The 16,023-nt window shown below is 44.1% G+C and overlaps 1 protein-coding gene across 1 annotated transcript; it reads left to right on the top strand.

The window, feature by feature from the left end:
- The first annotated feature begins 7,190 nt into the window (after positions 1 to 7,190).
- Positions 7,191 to 8,677, top strand: LOC122040398 (transcription termination factor MTERF6, chloroplastic/mitochondrial-like). The gene has a single exon (XM_042599714.1). The coding sequence runs from the start codon at positions 7,191 to 7,193 to the stop codon at positions 8,454 to 8,456; it is 1,266 nt and encodes a 421-aa protein (XP_042455648.1). The 3' UTR covers positions 8,457 to 8,677.
- Positions 8,678 to 16,023: the final 7,346 nt, after the last annotated feature.

Raw genomic sequence — 16,023 nt, 5'->3', positions numbered from 1 at the left:
TAGGAAGCTTTGGAGCTTGAAGGAGGACACTCATGCTTGTTGAATAACTCCTAAGCCTTTGCCCAAAGCTTCCAAGTTCATTCTCTTCCTCCTAATCTAAGTCTCCATCTTGTAAGAGGAAGAGAGCCTTGTGAGAGGTTGTACTCCACCGAAAAGGAGTAAGCTCTAGCTGGAGATTGCCGAGAACTGATCCACCGAAGGATCAAGGGTTCGTCCACCTCAAGGACACGCCGTGGAGTAGGAGCAAGCAATCTCCGAACCACGTAAAGGATTTGTGTTAGCGTTTGTGTTCTTTCTTGTTTGTTTTCTTTGTTTTAGTATATTCCGCTTACGCACTAACATCTTGTAGAGAAGAATCGAAAGTTGGGGGTGACCTAGCTATTCAACCCCTCTTTAAGCCGGCCACCGATCACCTACAATAAGTTTGAGTGAAGCTCGATGATTTATTGAGGTTCAAAGCTTTTGTTGTAAATAGATGTGGGTATATTTATCCTTTGACTCTCATATACTAATGTATAAGCCCATTTAGATATCTTTTACATGATAATTTTTCATGTGGGACTTGTTAACAAGGCAAACTATTATAAGACTTTCTCCCACAAAAGTTGATGTTGAAACTCCAATCTTCTTAGAGAGGTTGGAGATATTTGTGGGCTTATACATTCACCATGTGACCATTTCGATATTTCATGATATTGGTTGATGTTTCAACTAGATAGTCATATATTAGTTTGCTTTCATCTTGAAATATAACTTTCACTAAACTACTTGGAAAAATTATTAAATTATAAGCTCAATTCCCTGATTACATAATCAAGACAATTTGCCTTAATAATGTTGCTGAATTTAAGTCACAATCATTTGATGACTATTTTGTATGTAAATTGAAATTTTAATTGAGCATTCAATTGCCCATATTCATACATCTAGCATAATCATTTATTAAATAATTGTAGTTAATTGCTATACCACAACTTATGAAAAGAAAACTTTCATCTTCTGCTTGGGGTCATGTCATAATACACATTGCATCATTGATTCGTATAAGACCAACTAGTTATCACCAATACTTATTATTACAACTTGTCTATGGTCAAGAACACGATTTTTCTCACCTTCCAGTATTTGGTTGTACAGTACCAGTCCCTATCCCACTTACACAATGAACAAAAATGGATCCACAATGTAGACTTAGGATTTATGTGGGATATAATTCACCATCCGTTATTAGATATTTAGGACCTTTAACAGATGACTTATTTACTGCAAGATTTGTAGATTGCCACTTTGATAAAATAAATTTTCCAACACGATGGGGAGCAAAGTTGTATTCTGAAAGAACAACAAAAAATTTGTTGGAATGAAAAAATATTATCACATTTTGATTCTCGCAACAATCAGTGTGAGCAATAAGTGGAAAGAATTATTCACTTGAAAAGAATTGCAAACCAATTACCTGATGCTTTTGTTTATGCCAAACATGTGACAAAGTTATATATACAAGTAGAAAATACTCCGATAAAAATTGATTTCCATACAGAACTATCTATTGTTGTACCTGCAAATGTATCTACAATAGGATAGAAGTGTGGTTGACCAATTGACTCAAAAGACACTGTACCTCGAACAAGATACAAGAAAAAGAAGAATCAAAAGCTTTAGAAGAAGCAATTTCCGATGATATAGTAAAAGATATCAATGAATCAAATATGAAAAATATTGTTCCTGAAGAATCATAGTTACATGGAAATAATGATATTTCAATAAATTATTTGATATTTTATAAAATATGGTATTGAAATAATAACAGCATTCATGATGTTTTCGCTTTCAAAATAACCCTTGACATCGTACAAGGTGATGAAGATCTCGAACCATAATCTATTAGAGATGGTAAAGTAAGAAATAACTGGCCAAAATGGAAGATGACTATACAGGCTGAATTAGAATATCTAGAGAAATGTAAATTCTTTGGAACCGTATTTTAAACACCAAAAGATCTAATCCAATAGGATATAAATGGGTGTTTGTATAAAAAAATGAAAATGGTGAAATTGTGAGATACAAAACCAAACTTGTAGCCTAAGGTTTCCTACAAAAACCTAGAATTGATTATGAGGAAATATATTTACATGTAATGGATGTCACTACTTTCCAATTCTTGATTAGTTTGGTTGTATCAGAAAAATTAGACATGCGATTTATGGATGTGGTCACTACATATCTATATAGTTCACTCAATAATGATATATATATATATATATATATGAAAATCCCAGAAGGATTCAAACCACTAGAAGCAAATCATGCAACCCCTAAGACATATTCTCAATAAAGTTGTAAAAATAATTTTATGGATTAAAGAAATCAAGACACATGTGGTACAATCGTCTAAGTGAATACTTATTACAAGAAGGCTATACAAAAAATGTTATTTGTCTGTGTGTTTTTATAAAAAAAAAGGCAGAAGAAATTTTTTTATCATGATAGTATATATCGATGATCTAAATCTTATAGGGACTTCCGAAGAGCTCAACAAGACTACTAATTATGTAAAAATGAATTTGAGCTGAAAGACATAAGAAAGACAAAATTTTGTCTTGGATTGCAAATTAAAATTTACTAGAAGTAATATTTGTTTATTAGTTCTCATACACAAAAGATACTAGAATGCTTTTATATGGATAATGTATATCCATTTCCTTCAACAATGGTTGTTAGATCGCTTAACACTAAAAAAAGATTTTTTTTGTACATTCAAAGATGAAGAAAACATTATTGGTACAGAAGTACCATCTCTTGGTGCATTATCATATCTTGCCAATTGCACTCGTCCATATATTACATTTTTGTTAACCTTCTAATAAGGTATAGCTCTTCTCCAACTCAAAGAAATTGAAATGATGTAAAACACATATTTAATTACCTTCGTGGTACAATAGACATGAGATTATTTTATTCGATAATATCAAATTTATCTTTAGTAGAATATATAGATATAGGTTATCTTTCAGATCCACATAAAGTCAAATCCCAAATAGGTTATGTGTTTACACAAGGATTCACTGCTATATCATGGAAATTAGCAAAATGAGCTTTAACAGCAACATTGTCAAATCACTATGAAATCATTGCAATACATGAAGCAAACAAAGAATGTATATGGTTGTGATCCATGATGCTACATATTTAAGAATCATGGGGACTAGCAACAACTAAAGGAAGATTATATTAAAAAGGATATAACAAAACATATTTCATCAAAATTCTTCTACACGCATGAACTCCAAAAGAAAGGTGATCTTGATATCCGACAAATTCATCGTAGTAATAATGTAACTGATTTAGTCACAAAAGTATTGTCAACATCAGCATTTAAGAAATTGGTGCACAAGATAGTGATACATCAATTAAAAGTTCTTGGGTGATTAAAATCAGGAGGAATATCTGTTGCTGCTGTACTTTTTTTTTCTTCATTCAAGTTTTTTCTACTAGGCTTACCAACAAGATTTAACGAGATAGCGTTGGGTTTTTCATCAATCATCCAAGGAGAAGTGTTATAATAGATTATTACTTTGATTTGATTGTTAATTGATATATCACTATATTCTATTTCTGTATCACTCCATCTATCTTATAAGTAGGGGTGTTTGATAGAACATTGAATAAGACAATTTTTTCTTCTTCTACTAATAAATTATAACACTAACATTTTTAGCATTGATGTCATTTATACAGCATGCTTAAACAATAATAATTGAGAATTACCTTAATTGATAATAAAAAGATGAAGATAATTCATGAATAATAATATTAACTCTAAATATTGATGAATTATTAAAATATGATTATAATTATGTGTTTATATATATACCAAATTATTATTTCCTTAACCTTCTAAATAAAATTAAATTATGCGGATCTTTTTATTAGTACCATTTAATAATTTCTGTTTACTCTGTTTTCCTTAGTCTTTAGTTTTACAAGCATGGTTAAGCTTATCCCACGTATTTCTCACCGTTTGTTTCCAGGTTGGCAAAAGACGACTGCACTCTCTTTCAATACCCCATTGAGATGGCAAGTTAGGGATGTGACTACCGCGTTGATTGGATGTAGACTCCGCTCCACTCTACAATACAAGAAACGTCAGTGTCAAACCAGGGAAGGGGTCCCTGACATTGGCCCTATGACGCTCAAGTCAGTCACCATAAAGAGGAAAAAGATTGCGTAATAGTAGACACAGACATAAATAGTGAATAACGCGTACTTCCGCTGGTGTATAAACCCCTTTATATAGTGCTCTGGTTTGCGATGTGCACACTTCTTTCGAAACGTGGGCACATTATCCAACTGGTCATGGGCGCGTTTTCTAATTTGTCCTATGAAAGGACATGTCGAGAAAGTGCCTCTGACACCATACCTTAACAAAGAATGTATATCCTTGATAATACAGTAGAAACTTCCGTCGTACTATCTCCCAAAAGGATATTAAGAGATATGACAGTGATCCCGCTGTTCTACCGAGCGAGGTAGCCTCTTAGCTGGGACTCCTCCGTTCGGTCAAACTCGGCTGTTCTTCCTTGTGGTGACTGGATATAGTAGCTTATCTCCTTCCGCTCGGTCCTCGGACAAGGGCTTCAGTGACCCTAGCGTTCTGCCGATCTACGGTGAGTGTATGGCGATCTTGCCCTATTGTTCCGAGCTGGACCGAGATTGGTTCGGACCAGCCTTTTGTCGATCGGACACTGTCCGCATTGATCGGCCATTGTAGTGAACCTTCGCTCGGCGACAACCTATGTTAACTACCTTGACTTTAACCTCCACGTCAGCTGCTATCTCCGTCTTTTGACCCGCACTTAGGGAGCCCCTCTTTATCACCGCATCACTTGTCAATCCATCTCAGGCCCAATATAGAGGAGGTAAATCATCGGTGACTACTAGCCTTTGGAATAAGGACTAACGTATGAGGACTTACCGTTTGTTTCCATGTGGCAAAAAAAGCGATTCGCTCGCCCCCAGCGCCCCCGCCAACTCGTCTCTAGGCCAACACGGAGGAGGTAAATCACGGGTGACTACTAGCCATTAGTGCAAATGGCTAAGACATGGGGGAGGTTATGCTCGGTCACGTCGAGTTTCGACCCCAAAACTTCATGTGACAACACCCCATGTCTTAACCATTGCACTGTTCCGAGAGGACTTTACCGTTTGTTTCCAAATTATATGAAAGGAGGTAATCATATAATCAACTTATAGTTGACCATTAAATAATTAGGGATGGAAAACTTTTTTTCCGAGGACATAGATCTTTTCATACTCAATTGGACATCCCATTATATAGTTGGTTTTAATTTATACATAGAGTTAATTGAGAGATCTCAATCTATTAAATCCTGATTTGACTTGATTTTTTTATTTCATTTGTTATTTTATCGTTTTTTAGTTGTATAAAAAGAAAATGATAAAGAAAAAACTTGGGTGAATTTCTTAGTTGCCCTATTTATATGGTTCTTAGTCTGTCACTCAGTATGCGAAAATGACACCTGATTTTGTTAGAATAAGGGAAGCTAGAAAATTAGGGATGAGACGACTACTAAAGGATAAAGACCTTGATCTTGTAAAACAAAATCAAATTAAGGAAAGAGTTCCTGGCATTGGTCCTCCGACGCTTAAGTCAGAATTAGAAAGAGAGAATGAATAATCAAGAAATAGTTAGAGCTTCTCATTCCTCATATCTGCCGTTTACTTTTAGGCTATGTTTACTCTAGAGTGTGGATGAGGAAAAGAAAGGAATCAACGATAGAAAGTTATCTTTGGAGGAAGAGAAAAGAAAGGGTGAAGAAATCTTTTCCTTTGCACACTTGTTTACCTTGATAGAGGAAAGTGAATACTTGTGATGTAATTTTATAAATAAAAAAGGGTGCATGCGTCATTTTTTTGGTACATAGTGTAATTTTGTGAGTTAAAAAGGCTACATGCGTCATTTTTTTTGGTATATAATGTAATTTTGTGAATGCAAAAGGGGTACATGCGTCATTTTTTTTTTCCATCCGCTGCTTTCCGTCCGATTTTGAGCTGATCAATTTTGGCTCCAAAATTATCCGCTGATGGATTGCGTTACTTTTCCTTCGGAAAATTTTAATGAAATAAACGACGGAAACTTTTCCACCGTGGAAACTTTTCCTTAATTTTACTTTCCACTCTCCCAAGTAAACAGAGCCTTATACTTTTCTCCATAATCACTCATCTATCCTTATCTAATGATATTAATTGTTAGAGGAATGCTTCTTTATCTTGTCTTCCGTGCAATAATGATAGATGGGGTGTTTTTCTATGTCTTAGCTTCTTCATATTTAATGATGGACGAAGTATTGTCTTTTGTTTTCTCATCTGTTCACGTGTAATGTCAATCCTTGCGCTGGACTGGTGGTTCAAGCGGCTCATTTTTCTATCGACCGAAATAACTGGTTACGGGTTCGTCCATTCGGCCGACCGACCCATGATGGTCATTCGTCTGACTGTTCGGATGATCCGCTCGACCACTAATCTCTGCCGACCGGGATAACCAGATAATCACCTTTGGCCGAGACTCTTTCCATATGCCCTAACGTTGACCGTCTTGACTTTGACTGACACCGTGCCACTTGACCCGTGACAAGTGGGCTCTCCCTTATCTCCGCATCAACACCCATGGGCGAGACATCTAAAATATTTGTTCCTGATGAATATTGAATCTTAATCCTTGTACATGTTCCTTGTAGTATTTAAGAAATTGTTTATCTAATGATAGTAAGAATCCGTCATCCAATGGTCCTATACAATCGGCTCCACAATTATTTATAAGGAGATAAATTATAAAACTACAGTTAATAACGATAGGGAGGGCATATTTCTAAACTTTATCAAAATTCGACTCTTTATCCATGCTAGTAATATCTATTCCGCAGTAACAACTCAACTATGCTAAGGGTGAGAAATTATTTATTTAAAATAAAAAATAATTAATCAAATTAGATAAAGTTAAATCAAATCTAGGATGATCGATACTAAAATTTTATATGATAATATTATATGTCTCAATCATTCCATTACGTAAAATTATTTATTAAAAGATGAGAAAGGAATGACACAATAAGTGAACGTTATAATTTTTCTAGAAAAAAATGAAAGCGTAATGATAAAATTCTGTATAAATGACAAATTTGGGGCCAAAGGGCAACGTTTCAGAGACAGAGAACCAGAGTCTGGGCGAAAGATTTGCAGCCGTCGTTACATCAAACAGTTCGAACTCAGCGATGTTTCGGCTTCCTTGCGCCGCCGTCCGCCGTCAACTTCAGGTGACCGCCACTCTCGGCCATAGTCGGACCGCCGCCGCCGCCGCCTCGAGTCCACACTTTCTGGGTTTTGTCAAACCCGATTCCGTCTCCTCCGTCGGCGCCGACGATCCCTCATCCCTAACCACCTCCTTGCTCACGAGATCGTGCGGGATCTCCGACCATGCCGCCCTCTCCATCTCCAAGAAAGTCCAGCTCGACGCCCTCGACAAAGCGCTCTCGGTGCTCGCCGTCCTCAAGGACTACGGCTTCGGCGAAGCTCATCTCGTCCGCCTCGTCGACCGCCATCCTCCTGTCCTCTCGATGGACGTCGAGAAGACCCTGAAGCCCAAGCTCGAGTTCTATTGCGGGATTGGCCTAGTCGGAACCGCCCTTCCGGAGATCCTGTCAGTGAGCCCCCGGCTCCTGACGAGCAGCTTGGAGAAGCGATTGCTCCCCAACGTTGAGCTCCTCAAATCGATCTTGAAAACGAATGAGAACCTCGTGGATGCCCTAAAGCACGAACCTCGGTTGATGACCTTAGACATCAGAACCAAAGTGCTTCCCAAGCTCGATGCTCTGCGCGCATACGGCGTGCCCGATGATGTAATCTTAGTGCTTTTGACCCGTTACGGCTACGCTTTGCTGATAGATACATCTCGATTCAATGAGGCCTTTGATGAGATAAAGAAGATGGGCATCTGTCCGAAGAAAACGACGTTTGCCCATGCCCTTGGGGTGCTCGCTCTATTGCCCAAGAAGATATGGCAGGAGAAAGTGGAGAACTTGAGGGAATTGGGGTGGTCACAGAATCATATCTTGGAGGCCTTTGCAAGGTTTCCTTACATTGTGCGGGCATCGACTGAGAATATAAGGAAGACCCTGAAGTTTGTGGAAGAGAAGCTGGCATGGACTCCGGAAAACACTGTGAAGTATCCAACAGTTCTGTTGATGAGCCTGGAGAAGAGGATGATGCCCAGGTTTGCCGTCCTGAGCATTCTCATGCACAAGGGATTAATCAAGCCTGGCTTCACAGGGTATCATTTTCTGACGTCGAGCAAGAACTTCCAGATGGCATTTGTGACCAAGTATCAAGACAAAGCCCCGGAGATAGTTGAAGCTTATCAAAGAAGTGAAATCGGATAGATGTCTAGACAAATCTCCTAACAAGCAAACTCTTCTGCAAGACGGGCCAATGGTAAGCAGCCAAGGTTTTCCTCTTACACCATCCCTTGAGATGATCTGAATTGTTTTGCTAGATTTCGTTGTGTTAACTTAAACTCAGTTTATGGCATGTTATTTGTTGCTTAGAGTATGATTGAAATGAGTACTATTAAGTTTTTGAAAGTTGATGTTTGATTGATCTACTCGGCCCCATAGACTCAAATTATGTTTGTTGATCCAAATGTCATTAGGTGATCATGTATTTTCCTTTTGTGGGAGTGGTATTAGTTAGTAACGCCTTTACAAATTATTAAGGTGCTATTATAATCCTGATTAGACTCAAATTTCATGATTAGTTTGGAGAGATAGTGCTGATTTAAAATCGGATTAGATTTGAACTAAATCCATCGGGCTATGTTAATGAGGATTAAGTTGGTTTAAATCAAAATTAATTTGAATAAATTATAATAGGATCAAACCAAATGTAATGGCTTAAAGCGATTTAAAACGAATTATTTTGGAGGGAACTTATCTCTCTTTATCTCCACGTACACATGCAGCACTCCAGCGCGCCGTACTCTTCTCTTTCTTTTTCTTCTCTGTTACTTTTTTCACTCCTAAAGCAGCACCTCCAAGTTCCAACGGCTAGTTTCTTTGTGAGAGCATTTTCAATGATTAAAGTTTTACAAAAAAAAATTTTTTAGGTTTCCAATATGTCATATCATGTCATATCAATATCTTGATTTTTAACGTCGGAGCTCGACGGTCTTCCGCTCGGCGGGTTTATAGACGCCGGCTCGTCTCTCGATTTTTAACGTCAGAGCTTGACGGTCTTCCGCTCGGAGAGTTTATAGACGCTGGCTCGTCTCTCGATTTTTAACGTCGGAGCTCGACAGTCTTCCGCTCGGAGAGTTTATAGACGCCGGCTCATCTCTCGATTTTTAATGCCGGAGCTCGACGGTCTTCCGCTCGGCGGGTTTATAGACGCCAGCTCGTCTCTCGATTTTTAACGTCGGAGCTTGACGGTCTTCCGCTCGGCGGGTTTATAGACGCCGGCTCGTCTCTCGATTTTTAACGTCGGAGCTCGACGGTCTTCCGCTCGGAGGGTTTATAGACGCCGGTTCGTCTCTCGATTTTTAACGTCGGAGCTCGACGGTCTTCCGCTCGGAAAGTTTATAGACGCCGGCTCGTCTCTCGATTTTAACCTTAGACAGGCTCTGTCGTCGGTCGGCTCTTACCGCCGGAATGTTTCACATGGATGGCTATCCGCTCGGAGGGTTTATAGACGCCGGCTCGTCTCTCGATTTTTAACGTCGGAGCTCGACGGTCTTCCGCTCGGAGGGTTTATAGACGCCGGCTCGTCTCTCGATTTTTAATGTTGGAGTTCTACGGTCTTCCGCTTGGAAGGTTTATAGACGCCGTCACGTCTCTCGATTTTTAACGTTGGAGCTCGACGGTCTTCCGCTCGGAAGGTTTATAGACGCCGGCTCGTCTCTCGATTTTTAACGTCGGAGCTCGACGGTCTTCCGCTCGGAGGGTTTATAGACGCCGGCTCGTCTCTCGATTTTTAACGTCGGAGCTCGACGGTCTTCCTCTCGGACGTTTATAGGCGTCGGGTCGGCTCTCGATCTTTAACGTCGGGGCTCAACGGCGCGGATATTTATAGCCGGTCGGCGCGACTCTCGATTTTTAACGTCGGAGCTCGATGGTCTTCCGCTCGGAAGGTTTATAGGCGCCGGCTCGTCTCTCGATTTTTATCGTCGGAGCTCGACGGTCTTCCGCTCGGAAGGTTTATAGATGCTGGCTCGTCTCTCGATTTTTAACGTCGGAGCACGACGGTCTTCCGCTCGGAGGGTTTATAGCCGGCTCGTCTCTCGATTTTAACGTCGAGCTCGGCGGTCTTCCGCTTGGCGGGTTTATAGACGCCCGTCTCTCGATTTTTAACGTCGGAGCTCGGCGCTCTTCCGCTCGGAGGGTTTATAGACGCCGGCTCGTCTCTCGATTTTTAACGTCGGAGCTCGACGGTCTTCCGCTCGGAGGGTTTATAGACGCCGGCTCGTCTCTCGATTTTTAACGTCGGAGCTCCACGGTCTTCCGCTCGGCGGGTTTATAGATGCCGGCTCGTCTCTTGATTTTTAACGTCGGAGCTCGACGGTCTTCCGCTCGGCGGGTTTATAGATGCCGGCTCGTCTCTCGATTTTTAACGTCGGAGCTCGACGGTCTTCCACTCGGAGGATTTATAGACGCCAACTCGTCTCTCGATTTTTAACGTCGGAGCTCGACGGTCTTCCGCTCGGAGAGTTTATAGACGCCGGCTCGTCTCTCGATTTTTAATGTCGGAGCTCGACGGTCTTCCGCTCGGAGGGTTTATAGACGCCGGCTCGTCTCTCGATTTTTAACGTCGGAGCTCGACGGTCTTCCGCTCGGCGGGTTTATAGACGCCGGCTCGTCTCTTGATTTTTAACGTCGGAGCTCGACGGTCTTCCGCTCGGAGGGTTTATAGACGCCGGCTCGTCTCCCGATTTTTAACGTCAGAGCTCGACGGTCTTCCACTCGGCAGGTTTATAGACGTCGGCTCGTCTCTCAATTTTTAACGTTGGAGCTCGACGGTCTTTCGCTCGGAGGGTTTATAGACGCCGGCTCGTATCTTGATTTTTAACGTCGGAGCTCGACGATCTTCCGCTCGGAGGGTTTATAGACGCCGGCTCGTCTCTCGATTTTTAACGTCGGAGCTCGACGGTCTTCCGCTCGGCGGGTTTATAGACGCCGGCTCGTCTCTCGATTTTTAACGTCGGAGCTCGACGGTCTTCCGCTCGGAAGGTTTATAGACGCCGGCTCGTCTCTCGATTTTTAACGTCGGAGCTCGACTGCCTTTAAGGCTAATTTTAACACTGTCGTTCGGCGAAGCTATTAACCATCCTTTAAATCATTTTTGCTTCCTGCATTACAAGGACATAGGCGACCAAAATATACACAAAAACGAGTTACATCAGTGCACCTTTCACCCCGCTCGATAATGTTGAAGATGATTCCCGCTCCATGGTCGGTCCAGCTGTTGCCCGTCTTCATCCTCCAAATAATAAGCGCCCAAGCGGAGCTTTTCGATGATTTTGAAGGGGCCTGCCCAGGGAGCCTCCAGTTTGCCGACGTAGCCGACCGACTTTATTTTTTTCCAGACAAGGTCGCCAACCTGAAATGATCTGGGGATTACGCGCCGATTGTAGTTTTGCTTCATCCGCTGCCGGTACGCCATCAGCCGGACGGACGCCTTGGCTCGCTCCTCGTCGACCAAATCCAGCTCAATGTTCCTTCGCTCGGCGTTGCCATCATCATAATTCTGGATCCGGACGGACTCGACGTCGACTTCGACAGGAATCACCGCTTCTCCGCCGTACACCAGATGGAAAGGCGTGATGCCCGTTCCTTCCTTTGGGGTCGTGCGGATGGCCCATAAGATGCCAAGCACTTCATCCACCCAGCTTCCTCCCAAATGGTCGAGCCGAGCGCGCAGAATACGAAGAATTTCCCGATTGGCTACTTCGGCTTGACCATTGCTTTGAGGATACGCCACGGACGTGAAGTGTTGCTCGATGCCATAGCTTCTGCACCAATCTTCGAGCAACTTTCCTATGAATTGCCGACCGTTGTCCGAAACAAGTCGACGGGGGATGCCGAACCGGCAGATGATATGTTGCCAGATAAATTTCTTGACCATCTGCTCGGTGATCTTGGCTAGCGGCTCGGCCTCCACCCACTTGGAAAAATAATCAACCGCCACCAATAAAAATTTCCGCTGTCTGGTCGCCATAGGAAACGGACCCACAATATCCATTCCCCATTGGTCGAACGGACAAGACACAGCAGCTGCTTTCATTTCTTCCGCCGGTCGGTGAGAGAAATTATGATACCTTTGACAAGAAAGGCACGTCGCGACGATCCGAGCGGCGTCTGCTTGTAAAGTTGGCCAGAAGTATCCGGCCAGCAGGATTTTCTTAGCCAGCGATCGTCAGCACGGATGCCCTCCGCAGGATCCTTGATTCACTTCTTGGAGGATGTACGTCGCGTCTTCCGAGCTCACGCATTTCAACAGTGGGCGAGAGAAATCCTTCTTGTATAATTGGTCTCCAATGAGCGTGAACCGACCGGCTCTCCTCCTTAGTAGCTGGGTTCTCATCCCGATCGGACGGTGTAGCACCCGAGCGGAGAAACTCCATGATGGGTGTCCGCCAATCGCTCGGAAACGAGAGGCCCTCCATCCGGTCGACGTGAGCCACCAGCGAAACTTGTTCAATTGGCTGCTGGATGGCGACTGGCATTATTGAGCTTGCGAGCTCGGCTAACTCATCGGTCGCTTGGTTTTCCGCTCGGGGTATCTTCTGGATAATGACTTCTCTGAAATTGGCTTTGAGCTTTTCGAAGGCTTCGGCGTAGAGTTTGAGCCGAGCATTGTTAATCTCAAAAGTACCAGAAAGTTGCTGAGCGGCCAACTGAGAATCTGAATGTATAGTTACCCGTCCTGCTCCCACATGTCGGGCTGCCTGTAAACCGGCTATAAGGGCCTCAAATTCTGCCTCATTATTTGTAGCTCTATAATCCAGTCGAACGGATAGATGCATCTTTTCTCCTTGGGGAGAGAGCAGCAGTACTCCAATCCCGCTTCCGAGCCGAGTGGACGATCCGTCCACAAATATCTTCCACATGGCTTCGGGTTCTGGCTTTTGTACTTCGGTGACAAAATCCACCAAGGACTGCGCCTTTATCGCCGAACGGGGCTGGTATTGAATGTCAAATTCGCTCAACTCTGTTGTCCATTTGATGAGCCACCCGGACGCTTCGGGATTCAACAACATTCTTCCCAATGGGCTATTCGTCCGGACGATGATAGTATGAGCCAAGAAATAAGGACGGAGGCGCCGAGCGGCGAGGACCAATGCGAAAGCCAGTTTCTCGAGCCCAGTGTAGCGAGATTCAGCATCTTTTAAAATATGGCTCAGAAAATATACAGGCTCCTCTCCACTCGCCCTTACTAATGCCAAGCCGACTGCTTGCTCGGTCGAAGATAGGTAGATACAAAGCGGCTCACTCGCAGCTGGCTTGGCTAGCACAGGTAGAGAGTTCAAGTATGCCTTCAGATCTTCGAACGCCCGATCGCATTCTTCATCCCAGTGAAACTTAGTGGCTTTGCGCAAGATTTTGAAAAAAGGCAGGCTCCGGTCGGCGGTCTTTGAGATGAATCTGGACAATGCTGTTATCCGACCGGTCAAGCGCTGCACTTCCCTCAGATTTCTTGGAGGCGGCATATCTTGTAGAGCTTTCACCTTGCTGGGATTTGCTTCGATACCCCGCTCGGTCACTATGTAACCCAAGAAACGCCTTCCTTTTGCTCCGAACAGACACTTCTGAGGGTTTAGCTTGACTCCATATTTTCGTAGCGTTCGGAAAGTTTCCTCCATGTCTTCGAAGAGATCGGCCGCTCAGACGGACTTGATGAGAATGTCGCCCACGTATACTTCCAGATTTCGCCCGATCTGCTCCTTGAACACTTTGTTCATCAGACGCTGATACGTGGATCCCGCGTTCTTCAATCCGAATGGCATCACATTATAGCAATAGGTGCCGTCGGCTGTAACGAAGCTGACTTTTTCTTGATCTTCACAGGCGAGCGGCACTTGATGATAGCCTTGGTAAGCGTCGAGCATACATATCAGCTCGCAGCCAGCTGTGGAGTCCACCAGTTGATCGATCCGAGGCAGAGGATAAAAGTCTTTCGGGCAAGCTTTGTTGAGATCTCAAAAATCTATGCACACTCTCCACTTGTTGCCCGGCTTGGAGACTAATACTACGTTCGCCAGCCAGCTCGGGAACTGAACCTCGCGTATATGGCCGGCCTCCAAAAGCTTCTCAACTTCCGCCCGGATGATGGCATTCTGTTCGGCGCTGAAATCCCTTTTTCTCTGCTTCACCGGCCGAGCGCCCGGTCGGACATGTAGCTCGTGCTGCGCTATGCTCGGTGAAATTCTGGGCAGCTCATGCGTCGACCAGACGAAGACATCACAGTTTCTCTGGAGGCATTTGATCACTTCCTGTTTCTGGCTTGCCTCCAGGTCGGACGCAACAAACGTTGTGGCCTCCGATCGGGTTGGATGAATCTGCACTTCCTCTTTTTCTTCATAAACTAAAGAGGGAGGTTTTTCAGTTATAGCGTTCACCTCGATCCGTGGCGACTTCCGAGCGGAATTAGCTTCTGATCGGACCATCTCGACGTAGCATCGCCGAGCCGCTAGTTGATCTCCTCGTACTTCTCCCACTTTGTCTTCAACTGGAAACTTGATTTTCTGGTGGAAGGTGGAGACAGCCGCTCGGAACTCGCTGAGCGCCGGTCGTCCCAAAATGACGTTGTATGACGAGGGAGAGTCGACCACCACGAAGTTTCCTGTCCGCGTCCTCCTGAGCGGCTCCTCTCCCAGTGAGATAGCCAGCCGGATTTGTCCGACCGGCAGGACTTCATTGCCCGTAAACCCGTAGAGGGGGGTTGTCATGGGCAGCAGCTCGGCTCAATCAATTTGTAGTTGATCGAAGGCCTTTTTGAATATGATATGAACCGAGCTTCCTGTGTCAATAAAAACGCAGTGAATAGTGTAGTTGGCTATTACCGCTTTGATGAGCAGAGCGTCGTCGTGGGGTACTTCAACTCCTTCCAAGTCCCCGGGCCCGAAACTGATTTCGGGTTCGTTCGCCCGCTCTTGGCTGCAGCCGACTGCATGGATCTGGAGCTGCCGGACGCTCGCCTTCCTTGCTCGGTTAGAGTCACCTTCGGTCGGCCCGCCAGCTATAATGTTGATCTCGCCTCGGGAAGTATTACTTCTATTTTCTTCTTCCCGAGCGGACGGTCGGGGCCGCTCCCTAGACATCCGGGGATTCTCACGCCTAGGAGTGTGGTGTCGCTCGGGAGTCGGCTGTTGTCGCCTGTTGACTATCGCCCGATCGGCTTCACTAGGCCTCTGTCGCCTGTCAACTGATGGCGATCGACGGCCGCCACTCCGGGGGATGGGTGGGCGATTAGAGGAAGACTCCGGCAATCTCTGGTGTTATGTGTGTCCGTCCGGTGGAAGGAGCAAAACATCGGGGTCCATTTCTTCTTTGGCTTGGGCCGTGCGGCATCTACCTCTTGCACGTGGGACCTCACATGGGGGGAGCGGATTGCTTTGGCCCTCGGTTCTCTTGGCGGCTGATGAGCGGTGTGCAGCTTCCGCTCGACAGGGGGAGCCCGCTCGGTTGGAGTTTCCTTTCTTCGTGCCGCTTGGGCTTCCTCCACGTTGATGTACTCGTTGGCTCGGTGTAGCATATGGTCGTAATCTTGGGGTGGCTTCCGAATGAGCGAACGGAAGAAATTCCCGTCCACGAGGCCCTGTGTGAAGGCATTCATCATGGTCTCCGAGGTGGCTGTAGGAATGTCCATGGCCACCCTATTGAACCGCTGGATGTAAGCTCGAAGCGATTCGCGGGATTCTTGTTTGATGGCAAACAGACTAACACTAGTCTTCTGATA

Source organism: Zingiber officinale, chromosome 2A, assembly GCF_018446385.1.
Source record: "Zingiber officinale cultivar Zhangliang chromosome 2A, Zo_v1.1, whole genome shotgun sequence".
NCBI lineage: Eukaryota > Viridiplantae > Streptophyta > Magnoliopsida > Zingiberales > Zingiberaceae > Zingiber > Zingiber officinale.
This window is presented reverse-complemented; position numbering and strand designations above follow the sequence as displayed.

Coding starts and splice junctions, on each gene's coding strand:
- LOC122040398 (XM_042599714.1), top strand. CDS start 7,191: ATGACAAATTTGGGGCCAAAGGGCAACGTTTCAGAGACAGAGAACCAG.